This window comes from Argiope bruennichi, chromosome 8, assembly GCF_947563725.1.
Source record: "Argiope bruennichi chromosome 8, qqArgBrue1.1, whole genome shotgun sequence".
NCBI classification, from domain to species: domain Eukaryota; kingdom Metazoa; phylum Arthropoda; class Arachnida; order Araneae; family Araneidae; genus Argiope; species Argiope bruennichi.
This window is the reverse complement of record NC_079158.1, coordinates 62,066,576-62,079,915: the sequence shown is the minus strand read 5'-3', so window position 1 is coordinate 62,079,915 and position 13,340 is coordinate 62,066,576. Positions and strand designations below refer to the sequence as shown.

The window sequence follows — 13,340 nt, the reverse complement described above, 5'->3', positions numbered from 1 at the left end:
AGTTCTCTGTTACTGATGTGTTTATCTTCTAGTCATTCCTTCTCGAATTTTTAATCGTCCTTTATTTTAAATTCAAGATTTGTGTAATCTCTCTATATATTGTTCGAAAAAGAATAAAAATTCGCTACTCAAACTATTTATTTCAATCTATTCTAATTTAGTTTGATTCAATCAAAGGCAAAACTCACATGCACAAAAGCGCAAAGTTTACGCATAAAAGAACAGTAATGTGTATTACTTGCAGTATTCTAAAAGATTTGGTTTTTAATTGGAAAACTACATATACACATTTTATTTGCGACAGATTTATTTATCTATAAATACATTCATTCTCAAATATTTTTTAACCAGAAATATTGATTTCTTAAGTAAAATAATTTCAAAAGATTTACTTTATTCATTTGTTTCCTACACAGATATCATTTTCAAAATTTCATACATCAATTGCGTGCTGAAAATAATAGCTCATATGGCATTTAATGCAAGCAACTAACTGGCTCATATTTCCGCAGAAAATATAAAACATATTTTCTGCGGACAAATACTTTTAATTGGTTTTCTGAAGCCAGATAAAATATTTAAAAGTAAAGAATAGAAAAAAAAACTGAAACCATAATTAATAACAAGAAAAATCAGAAGCAAATAGGATTTGCGCAGAAATTTAAAATATCGTCTTCAATCTATTTACCTATCTGAAATTGCGACGTCACATTATATAAAAATGTATTGGGTAAAATTCCTAATTTTTCCAGTCTAAGTCATAAAAATCTATCGACATCAGTTTTTAAAAATTCTAATTCTTAGAGAAAATATTATATTTTCCTTCCTATATTATTATATTTTCCTTCATGCATTTATAAGAAACTTGATTCCAAATCATTTACTATATTACCATCAAACATGACACTTGCCTGTTTTTATAGTACTTTTCAAATAATTATTAATAGCATATTTGTAAGTTCGAATTCATTTTTTTTTATTTCCCTTAATGGAAACCTAACTTCTAATTATATAAATAGTTATAAATGAGAATCTAGTGAAAAGTGTTTCTCTCAAAATAAAAATGACTCACGACACTAATCAAACGATATTTTTTATCGGTTCATGCAACTTTCAGAAATTGCAAATATTCCTCACGTGATTAGTGTTGAATTCGACGACTACACTGCTCTGTATTCACTTAACATTAACGTCTCTCAATGACGTCATTCTATTTACAGCAGGGGAAATTTTAAACATAGGACTCGAAGGTCGGGAGAGTAAAATAAAAAACGACAGAGGCTTTGACCTTTACAGAAGAACACATCACGTGTAAACAGCTGGAATCACGTGATCGCATGCACAAACTCTTTCAGCACGTGCAGCAAGTAAACTGATGTCGATCTGCGCATGCCTAGGATTTAATTTCTTTTCTTTTAAGTAACACTTGTCTTTCATCATGCCAGAAACCGCGTGATCACCGGTACAAGAGCTATTTTTTGTACTGCATAACGAATTCGCCTATTTTTCTCCTGACACCATGCCAGAGTGTATCCCAAGATGCGATTTTTTTTTTACCTCGGTTACGTCATAACATGGACTACCTCCAGATATCAGCGTAACATTTGTAATCAACGGAAACAAACTTCCCATTGACTTAGTGGTAGACAAAAGGAAGATAAGTGGTTTTAGAAGAAACTGTGTCTCACTTCCTGTTGGACTAAAATTCATATACCTTGAAACACACGAAATTGTTTCAAGGTTTGACAGAAACTGTGTTCACTGGTTGATTGCTTAATATAACTATAGCGATATGGAAATTAAATTGTGCAATGCAACATAGAAACAGAATGGAAGTGGTTAAAAAGGTAAGGAAATGACGTGATTCGACAGAAAAAAAATTATCATTTAAATAAGTGAGTAAGAAAAACTGCATTGCGAAATAAAATCATGGACATAACATAGACTTGTTTCGTAATATTAACAAAGTTTTAGATATGTTTTGAAAGTTCAACACAAATGTAAACACTTTTCTGTAAATAATAATAACGGGGTGTCTTGCACAATGTAGAGAATTTCGCCGTATGAGATACGCATTAAACGATGAATCTACGCAATTTCAAGCATGCCACATGTTTAAATCTCCTCATGCTATTCAATCACCATTATCTTTCAAAATTGGCAGTTTCGTTGTTTAATTGATTAATTATTGCCATTTCTGTTGTTTTATTAAATTTACCTCATGCATACCCTAATTAAGAGGATTAGAAATTCCCGATATGGTTATTGGTTCTCGCTGCAGGGTGGATAAAATAGCAGAGTAGCGTTGACTACCTCCATACCAATGACAGGATTACCTCCGATGGAAAGGCTTGTATCATGCCGGTGATGTACATTAGGATTCAACTTTAACTTCCTACACAGAGCTCTGGCGATGGTTGGATTCATTTAGTTCACTTTGGATACTTTGGCAGAATGAGGAAGCAGGCTTAATTAAGCTTAACTTCACTTGGAAATTCCGCTTTTGAGGTTACTTTATGAGTAATACGAGATTAATTAATATCGCTGTATGAGAACCACTCTTAATTCCTTTATTATGTTGTGCGAATTCAGATTTTACATGAGCGCATTTAGAAAAGTCATGTTTAAAACTATAAAGAGAAACCAATTTGGTACTTCAGTTATTAAATTCTACTAATCCTATTTTAATTGATTTTTCACCTTTTATCTTGTACGAATAAATTCTGTTTCTGTTCTAATCATCAACTCTGTCCTCCCCCCTCCCTCCACACCTAAAAGCAAAGAGAACTGAGACTCCAAAATTTTTTTCACAACACGATTTAGTTTGTTTGTTTTTAAAGAAAACTAAATATTTTAATGGGTCATTACTTTAGGTGAATGTTTTTTTTACATGCTGCTGTTTATTAAATTTTAAAGTAATTTTTTTGCAATATAGTTTTCTTTTTATTTGATAGTTTTGGTAATCATTATTGATAAAATATATAAAAGATATCTTATCAAAAATTGTGCGATGAAAAAATTATATCGCATCATAACACTCGAGGTTAGTCGTAATTAAGAAAGTATATAAAGCAAGGAAAATAAAAGTAACAATTATTATAACAGCCAGACTAATTTTTCCAGAATGGATATTCTGCATAAGGGAGGTCTGGGTCCCATCACCAATAACCAAAGTTAGTTTACTTTTAGCAATCAATCAATGATGGAAGCCGAAAACCACGAGGCAAAAAGTTTTTAATTTTCATTAATTTTCGATGAGTGACAACTGTATTATGTTAAATATTCATGAATCGACTTTATTTTACTCTTTTCTTTCATTACTTTATAGATCTTTTCCTATGTACATATTATTTTCAATGACGAAAAGTGCTCTAACATTAATGCAAACAAGGACAGTTCAAACATTATAATCGTAGAAGTGATATAGCTTAAAATCTAACATAGCAATGTGGAACATTTTTAATTCTATCTCATTTTTACACATTAAATTACCTAGAACAATAAAATGCTTGATAAATTAAATTACTTGAAATAGGCAAAATTTTAAATAATAAACTAATTGAAAACAGACTTTCGAATTTTAAACTTCACTTTTATTCCATCTGGGAGACATAATTTATGTACAAGCAGAAGCGACGAGGCACATCAACACAGAAGGACGCATCAGTGAAAGGAGGAAAGGCTAATTAATTATATCCCCATGATTATAAACAGTGAGATTTTGATAGGGATTTCTTTACACGTGTCGATTTATGTAAGGGAAATTATAGGGATCTTTTAAAAGAATGTTTCAGTTTAGATAAGTGCAATTGAACAATAAAAAAGGACAGCATTATAAGATGTTAAAAGGAAACGATAACCCATTTTGAGAATAATTTCAACAATATATCAAGCTTATAAACCAAATGACAGGTATGCAACAAGTGAAAACAAGAACTACTTCCTATTTTTAAAACAGATAAGACTTTAGCAACTTTGGCTTTCGGCCATAAAGTTGATAGCAGTCACGAGTTTCGCAAACGCACGCAAAATATTATTAAAAATGGTTTGATTGAAAAAAAAATAGAAATCAAAATGATCTTGACAGAGCGCACCAAATCAGAAGATATTACTTCAAAATAATACTAAATCAAGAGAAGAATGCGTTTCATAAAAAATCCCAGATTTATATTAAATGCCCGATCTTATATTGACTGTATTTCACAGATTTGATTTATTTTATTTCTATTAACAAATAATTATCTTTAATTACGAAAAATTTAGCGCAGTCATTGATAATTCCAGTGCAATTTGTAACTGAAAGTTAAAAATATACCTTAAAAGAATTTGTTACTTATCTTTATTTGATTCTTATCTTTAATTGAATATATGACGCAATAATCGTAAATAAAGGGAAAGCAAATGTAATATCTGTGTAAAGATATTTCTTACTCATTAATATTAACGGAATCTGAAAATAAATAAAAGATAAATAATTACGAGAAGGTGGGAGGGAGAGACAAAAAGGGAGGCGAATACGAGTTTCGAATGGTATTTGCAACCCAATTGGGATAGGAAAAGTGTTCCCAATTCCTCTACTCGAAAGACATTTTTATCTTGCTCACTAAGCACAGTTTGAGGATTTTCAGATCTACAGTCAGTACAGCGCATGCGCCAGTGATAGTTTATTATGATACGCGTTATTTTCTCTATAATCAATTTTCATATTTCAAGTAAAAATCGCAAAAAGAAGAAAAAATGACTGAATCAGATAATCAACGATATTTAATTTAATATTGAATTAACTTAGTTAGAAATTCTAAAAATCAATTTAAAAAAATTGACACCTTATGCTATTAGGTTAAACAAGGAAATATAAAAATAAACATAAAGAAAAAATATATATATAAAAACGCAAAGCAACAATACGAATTAATACATTTTACTATACTTGATTTTTTAAAATCACTTACAATGTGACTACAAAAATATACCTCGATTCTTTTTAGAGTATAATTATTTTATACGATTCCTAGAAATTTTTACAATATTTTATGGCGAAATAATTAAAACCAATGCAAAAAAATTTTAAAAAGCATAAAATATATCATTAAGTGACCAGATTGTTAGAATTTAGAATTTGAATTTATAGTTCAAAACGCTGACAAACGAGAAAAAGTGGGTTTTGGATAAAATCCAACAATGTTTTTAAAAACAGGTAGACAATAAAATAGATAATTTGGGAAAAAAATAATAAAAAAATACAAATAAAATATCTTCAATTTCTTTTGCTAAGCTTCCTTAAATCTGACTGCTCACACAGATTCTATTTTACATTTTTTTTTATGCACAATATGTTGGATACGGAAATTTTTCAGAAATTCTATTAAAAAATTCAGAATTTTTTAACTGAATTGATTTTAATATGAACTATTTATTAATAAGTTTTAAACTGTAAAATGCAAACAAAGAGTTATCAATTGATAAGAATACAATGCAACATTGCAAAACATATCATACAAATATAGGACAATTCTTTTTAATGAATAACTGTTTTTATAAAACAGACGAAAAATTCAAATCATGAATTGTTCTAAGATTTCTGCTCACCATACATATAAAAAAAAGTTTAAAACAGCTGTAAGCTTTATGTTCAGTACATTATTTTTTGGATTAAATCAAGCAAATTAACATGCTTTATTTCACTTTAACTTTATAATTGACATATGGTCACCAAACATATCAGTTTAAAACAGTTGCAAGCTTTATGTTCAGTACATTATTTATTCGATTAAATCAAGCAAATTAATATGCTTTATTTCACTTTAACTTTGTAAATGACATCTGGTCACCATACATATCAGTTTAAAACAGCTGCAAGTTTTATGTCCAGTAATTTATTATTTATTCTATTAAATCAAGCGAAAATTGCCTCCCGCAAGCTTTAACTATAAAAGTCCATAAAGCAATAAAAGGACAGAAAATTTGGTTGTAACATACGTTTCTTAAGAGCGCACAGCCCACGTCAAAATGCAATCGCACCATTTTATTTCCACCAGTAGAAGAAGCTCCTTTAATAAACGAAGTCCTTTAACTTCCCATGTTTCGCCTCAAAATAATATCCACTCCAAATGTCAACGTGAAGTCTTCAAGAGTCATTCCACTTAACTACGAAAAAATAGTTTTTATTGATATTGTACATCGAAAGAGCAGTAAAAAGGAAGCAAAAATTACCTTGCAAAGCGCAGGTTAAAAGATTGGTCAAAAAGCAAAGCAAAAAAAGAAAAGGAAGAAAAAAAAACTATATATTCATTTTATTTCTTGGTAACGAATGGTCATGGGTATTGCTGAAAAGTCATCTTTTCAAATATTCAGCGACAATTTACAAAAGGATGTTTGACATATGATCAGTGAAGTTTTGCGTGACATAACTAACAGGAACGTTGAAACAAGAAAGTAATCTCTGTCCACTGAGTTGGTAGCCTTGACAACCGAGAATCAACACAGAGAAAAGAAATGTGATATTTTTTATTATTATATGGCATAAAAGTGGTAAGTGTCAAAGATATGCGATTCTGAAGTGCAAAAATTCCGATATTTCCTATTTTTCTTTTGAAAATTAAAAAGCTATATATAAAAATAATGAACCTTACCTTTAGAGTTTTATTGAATTTCTGAAAAGTGTAAAATAATTTAACAGAAGAAAATATTCAGTTCCGTTAAAGATAATATATGTAATCCAAAATTAATTTGTCATAACACTCTGTTTTGTCAAAAGTTGAAGATTAATTAAAAGTCAATATGCAACGGAGCAATTTTGTGATTCATATGGTATTAAATAATCGATTAATTTGTTGCGTTGCGATGCAAGATTATTCGTCTGGTTCAAATTAATCGAAGCGTATATATGTTCGGTTCAGACTAAACACACAGAGGGGTTGATTACAAATCATTTTTAATAAAACATTAATTTTGGCATGATTATAAAAATGTTTACAATTTATTAACTTTGTAATTTTAAAAATTAATTTTAATCCTAGAATGCATGACTTCTTGTTTTTTTACAAAAAAATATGTGTATGGAATATCTATCTGTATATAATTTAGACAAATTATTAAAAATAATTGTAATTATTTTTTTCGTTAAATTTTAAAAAACTAAAATTGTGCCAACTTGCTACATTATGAATTAAACAATGTCCCTGTGATATAAATCACATTATTATAATTCTAAAATAAAAATAAAATTCCCTCTTTCCAGATTTATATTTTTGCTTTGAAAAAATATTTTGATAATATTTTTAAAGATATAACTATTTATACAACGGTCATATATGTATTTTTCCAAGTTACCAGCTGAAATTAAATTTCAGTACAGCTATTGCCATATATAGGTTTTTTTTTACAAATGTTTATCAAAAAGGATTTCCAAATACTCTTTGCTGCCTATTGAAACATTCCCTTGAAATTTATAAATGGAAATAAAACTTTTGTACAAACAGGATTAAATTACTAGCCATCACGATTTTTGCAATAAAAAATTATTTGCCGCTATGTAATCAGAAGATAAATACATATATTTAATTATACTGCGTTAAAAAAAATAGTCTTAGCTTTCTTAATGTAAAATTTCTGAATACGGAATATACAAATACATAACCAGAATGCGCATTTATTCAGAAAAATAAATTTAAAATATTTTGCTGTCTTTTCTAGACTACACTGCAATAATTTACGTCGAAATTTTCCACAACGCCGATTGAAGAATGAGCTGATGAACAGCAGCTGTCAAAACTGACTGTCTGGCACACATCTGGATATTTTTTTAAGCACGCAGTTTCTTTTGGGATTTACCAAAGAATTTTCATTTATTTTTTTATTCAAGTTATTATGGGTAAAAGCACATTTTTTAAGCCAAATATTAAAAAAGAATACATGCATAATGCCCATCTAATAAATTAAATTTTAGTCATTTTGCCCAGATTCTAATCTAGAGATCTGTAACGTAGAGAGAAAAAAATGTCGATTATAAAATTTCAGTTCAAGGCGTTTCATTCAGTAAAAGGCGTTTAGAAACATATCTCATTCAATAATTCTTTATAATATAACTACAATAGAAAGCAACAGTCATTAGTAACAGAAAGTGTTTTCAAATATAATTACTATATCACAGAGGTAATAATAAAATAAATTGTGGTTATAATGAAATATTAGACTTAAAATAACCTAAAATAATACATTAATTTTAATATGCTAAAATCTAATATTGCATTAAAACTAACAATAAATCTGAAATAGATTCAGCAAATTTAAAATTTCAAAAAAATATTTGTTAGTGTCAACTTTCGATGTATTTTCAAATATATAAATATGAAATGAAATACAAGCACATGGATAAATAATACAACAATTGAAATGCATTCGTGTGTTTGCTCATTTCCATATCAAATGTACTCAAGTTAAACCAAGTTTCTTAAATATATTCATCTTTATGAATCGGAATATTCTGGCTAGATACTGGTCTACATCGTGTTTATAGTAGATAAGCAGTGTGTTTATATAACGTGATAGCGTCAAATTCTGCTATGAAACTTCCCAAGTAAACAAAGGAAGAAGATAATATTTCTATAGGGGGCAAAAATTTAAGAAGTCCAAAGAATGAAAAGAAAATTGAAAAAAAAAAAAAGAGAATCAGAAAAGAGAAAAATTTTATTTTTATCTTAACATCTATCCAGAAATAAAAAGATATTAATGCCTATAAAACTGTTTTTATATTCGCAATAATTTGCGGGATTTTACTGCAGTCATTGCATGACGAAATCAGTATATTATGGTGTTATGTCCTAGTTATAAAGGACAAAGAAGTGAAATTTAATACTTTAAATCCTCGAATATAAATACATAAATTCTAGGCAACATGAAACAGTTATAAAATATAACAACTCAATGCAAAACTGTGGATGCCAAAGAAATAAGTTAATTATATATATTGTTACTATATAACGTTGGATGCATATGCATTTTTCATTAGGAACGACACGCTTCATAATAGAAATTTGATTTGTTATACCACGAATACTGCAAGAAACTCGAAGAACAAGAGAGAAAAAACAGCATGATGTACAAAAAGAACAGCTCTTGCAAACATTAATAACACATGCAGTCAGCAAATCTTTAAATAAAGAACAGTAATAGCATTAAATAACCACAGCTTCTAATTAGCTCTGCAAATTCAACCCTAAATCGACAATTATTTTGTTACAACCTGCCGGGTTTATGTGGAATTTTTTAAATAAGGCATGAAATCATATGGAATTCTCAAGAAAAATATCTAGATTTCGGTTCCTGAAATAAGGTCATAATTCTTGAATTTTCTAGAAGTTTCATTTTTTCCAAAAAGACGCAAAATTCGTCGCCAAATTTCCAAGTTCGGAGGTCCTTAACTGGGTATCCATTAAAATCCCTGTAAATAATGATATAAACTTATCAATATGCACCAAATTTTGGACATGAATAAGAAATCATGATGTGCACATATATACAATAACTCATAAGTGGAAGATGACAAATAGATGAAATTTGATATGTGATTTTATCACCAGAATTATTTCTATCAAATTTTGGAAGAAATCTGTCAATGAGTTGATTGGTCTCTTCAACTATTCATTCGTATGTATGCAAACAAGAACTTAGAAATGCAACAAACTAGAAGAATAACGTATCATACCATTAAATTTGCAGATCTATACCAAATTTTAAAAACAGCCGGTCAATGAGAAGAGTTACAAATTGCACGCGCTTTTCTGCATGATAAACTAAATTAAATACAACATGAGCTATAATGCGGTAATATTCAAGAAAGTCAAAAGCAAAACACTATTTTGGTTTCAGAACTATTGTTTATACTGTTATAGTACAACAAAAATATTTCCTGATCCAATTGAAATAGTTTGAATCATGTACACTGTAAACATATGCAAGTAAATATATTTCCCTCCTTATTTTGTAAAAAACATTCATAAGGAATGCACATTGTTCGCTAATTTAGGCTGTATCCATACTAACCACTGCAAGACATTTTAGCAATGTATATGTCATGGTCAATGGAAATAATTGGTTATTATTAATACTAACCTATCATTATTAATAATAACCAAATAAGTCGGTTACAGTGAATAATTTATGAGCATTTATCACATTAACCGGCAATTATTAATAATAACCAATAAAGTTTCGTTAATGTCAGTCATTAATATATATAAAGAACAACATAATTTTGCGGTTTTTGTGTGTGTGTGGGTTTAAATCCTTCCAAGGATATATATATGGGGGAGCCAGCCTCCCACCCCCATCCCAAAATCTTCGTGGGATCTACCGAGGACCTCTAAAATCCAGGGACCGTGGTACCTCCGGAAAAAATTAGAGGAAACATTGATTGATCCCCACCCCCCAAAAAATAGATTAGATTATATCCGCCATTAAAACCATCCATTTTTTTTTAATTGATTCAAAATATCGTTTTTCTCCTTTCAACAGATAAGACATTGGGATTGTTCAATAACTTACACCCTCCCGCAAAAAATGACGAGATAATTAATTATGAAGTAAAGAAAAGGAAGTTAGAAAATGTCACAGAGTAACTTCATAGCAAGTTAAAAAACATATACAAAGAGGCACACTCAATCCCATATAATCCTTTTAATCACCTTGATAAAACTTCATTGGAAATTATTAATAATAACCGTTAAAGTGAATAATTTGCGATATTTCTCATTTTGACCTAAAGAAGAAGTTATTATTCATAATGACCGGGTTAGTATTAATAATAAACGATTATTCACATTGAACGTAATATATATGATGACAATTGATGGGACAATTGTCATCATATATATTATAGTCCCATATATATCTTTGTCATATATATGGGACATATAGTCCCATCTTTACATGTAGTCTTTACATATTGTCTTTACATATAGTACTTTGTTCTTTACATATAGTCCCATATATATCTATTGTCATATATATATATATATATATATATATATATATATGACAATTGTCCCATCATATATATATAGATGGGACAATTGTCATTTTCTTAATCAAATAACTTTATGTTTTAAACGTAATATCATCACTTGTTTCGCCACTGTAATCTTTATTCTGTTTTAAGAGGTTTCAACAGTGGCACTCAACAGTTGAGGAGCACTTATTTGTTCATTGCTCAAAATTACACGAAGGACAAACGCAAAAAAGATAATAAAAATGACTAAAATATTGAAAAAAATTAGCTATTTGAACAAAAATAAAAAATGCTATATTGCCCCAATACAAAGAAAAAGTGTAAAAATTCGAACACTATATATGATAACATTTTAGGTTTCATTTTTCGTTCATGCCTTCATCTGGCGTGCTTGCATCAGTCGTTGTCTTTCGAGTGTAGTGATTTTAAACATTGCACAATTTACAGATATTTAATGAATGCATCTAACTGTTAATATAAAAAGAATAATAGCGTTGAAAAATGGATGAGGTTAACAAAACATCCATGCTAATTTTTCTTTAACAGTTTTCAGTTACTTTCTATATAACAACAAAATAATACGTGAAGGAAGTTATTTAACAAATTAATTTTAAAAACTTTATTAAATTTAGAGAAGACATTCATTGAAAGTGCAATTGGTACTTTTTAGCAAGTTTTTTAAAAAAGAATAAGATGGTACAAATTTTATATTTGTTGTCATAATATTACTTGAGGTTATAGCGAAAAAATATCAAAAGTCCTTCTCATTTTTGTTTCAAAGACAATATTATATTATTACTTCTGAAATGCCCTTCCCCCACCTCCTTCCTTCAAAAGCTGTTTTCTGTCCAATTTGTTGGCTACGAGTTAAATCATCTGAAGTATTCCGTGAATTACGTTTGAAATTGTGCGTTAAATTGTTTTTAAACAGGAAATGTGTTAGACAAAAAACATTATTAAGTTAAAATAAAATGGAATTTTAATAAATAAATACGCTTTAGCACACAAAAAAAGGATTACGACATTTATTAATTTAAAAACACTGGAAAGGGATAAGAATCAGCAAAAATTTTAAAATTGATGAATTAAAACTTAACACTAGGTTTACCATGAGTTGTCATATACATATATTTACCAAAGGGGTCAAAATGACCCTTTTCGGTATTTAATTAGAAAAAATATAAATTGACCTATCTATTATAAAGTTTAAGTACAAAAAAATTTATATTTTCAACATATATGTTGAGGTGTGGTGTGAGAAAAAGGAAGTGCCTCTATGTTTATTTACTAAAAAAATGTTTATTTTCTAATCTAGGTCTTCAAGACCATCTATTTTTCGACCATCATCTACAACTAAAACATTGAATCACACGTCTTCTTACTAACAACTTATAATTGCTTCTATTTAACTGACTTTCGGCTTCGGCTTCGGCTTCATGCTTCTAATATACACACATTTTATTAACACATACTTATTTATATATTTATACCTATATCTATTGCGTCCCTATTTGCGTTACATATTTAAATGTACATGAAAGTATTTTCAACAATATTTATTCCAATAGTCAAAATGACCCCTTCGGTAAAAGTAGGTATACTATATACATTCCTCCGAAACTAAAAAAAAAAAAAGAAGAAGAAGAAGAAGAAGAAAAAGATAATATTTACGATTATAATTCTTTTAAATGTAAGTAAAAATTAATTAAAATATTCTTATAAAATATGGCAATAATTTTATTGAATAACATTAACATAACATTTTCTCAGAGAGATCAAAACGACCTCTTAGTAAAACTGGAAACCTGGTCATAAATTTAAAATGAGTATTAAGAATTTATTTCCATCACGAAAAAGAGACATTGGATTCTTACATTCAATGAATGTAACTGGTTCATTTTTAAATGTTTCAATAAAATATTGAAAAATATCAGTAAATTCAATATGCAAAATCCTTTTTATTCATTAAATTTCACATCCAGAAAATTTGCAATCATCAATCAAAAAGATATCATTACAGAAGGTGGATTTTGAGCATCCAATGAATATAAATGAAATATATTTAAGTGCATGAATAAAATATTGGCAAAAATCAGCAAATCCAATACACAAAATCTATTTTTCTAAGTAAATTTCACTAAACACGAATTTGAAAGCATCAATCAAAAAGAAGTCATAAGAGAAATTCGTTTTTGGACACTCAATAATATTTTTAAATGCGTGAATAAGATGTTAACAAAAGAATCCAAAAAATATAGAACACAAAAAATCCATTTCTGGTATTCAATTCAATTTACATAAAAAAATGGCATATTATGTACTTGAATATGTT

The 13,340-nt window shown here is 28.5% G+C and overlaps 1 protein-coding gene across 5 annotated transcripts in view; it reads right to left on the bottom strand.

The window, feature by feature from the left end:
- The window catches only part of LOC129981013 (ceramide phosphoethanolamine synthase-like), a 130,482-nt gene that overhangs the window by 73,130 nt on the left and 44,012 nt on the right, over positions 1-13,340 (bottom strand). For 3 of the 5 annotated variants that reach the window (XM_056091606.1, XM_056091604.1, XM_056091607.1), the window contains exon 2: positions 5,980-6,147. The exons of the other annotated variants lie outside the window; for them this stretch is intronic. In XM_056091606.1, the coding sequence (XP_055947581.1) occupies positions 5,980-6,024 (45 nt within the window). In that variant the 5' untranslated portion in view covers positions 6,025-6,147. The remainder of the gene's footprint in view (positions 1-5,979; positions 6,148-13,340) is intronic. 5 annotated transcript variants of the gene reach the window in all.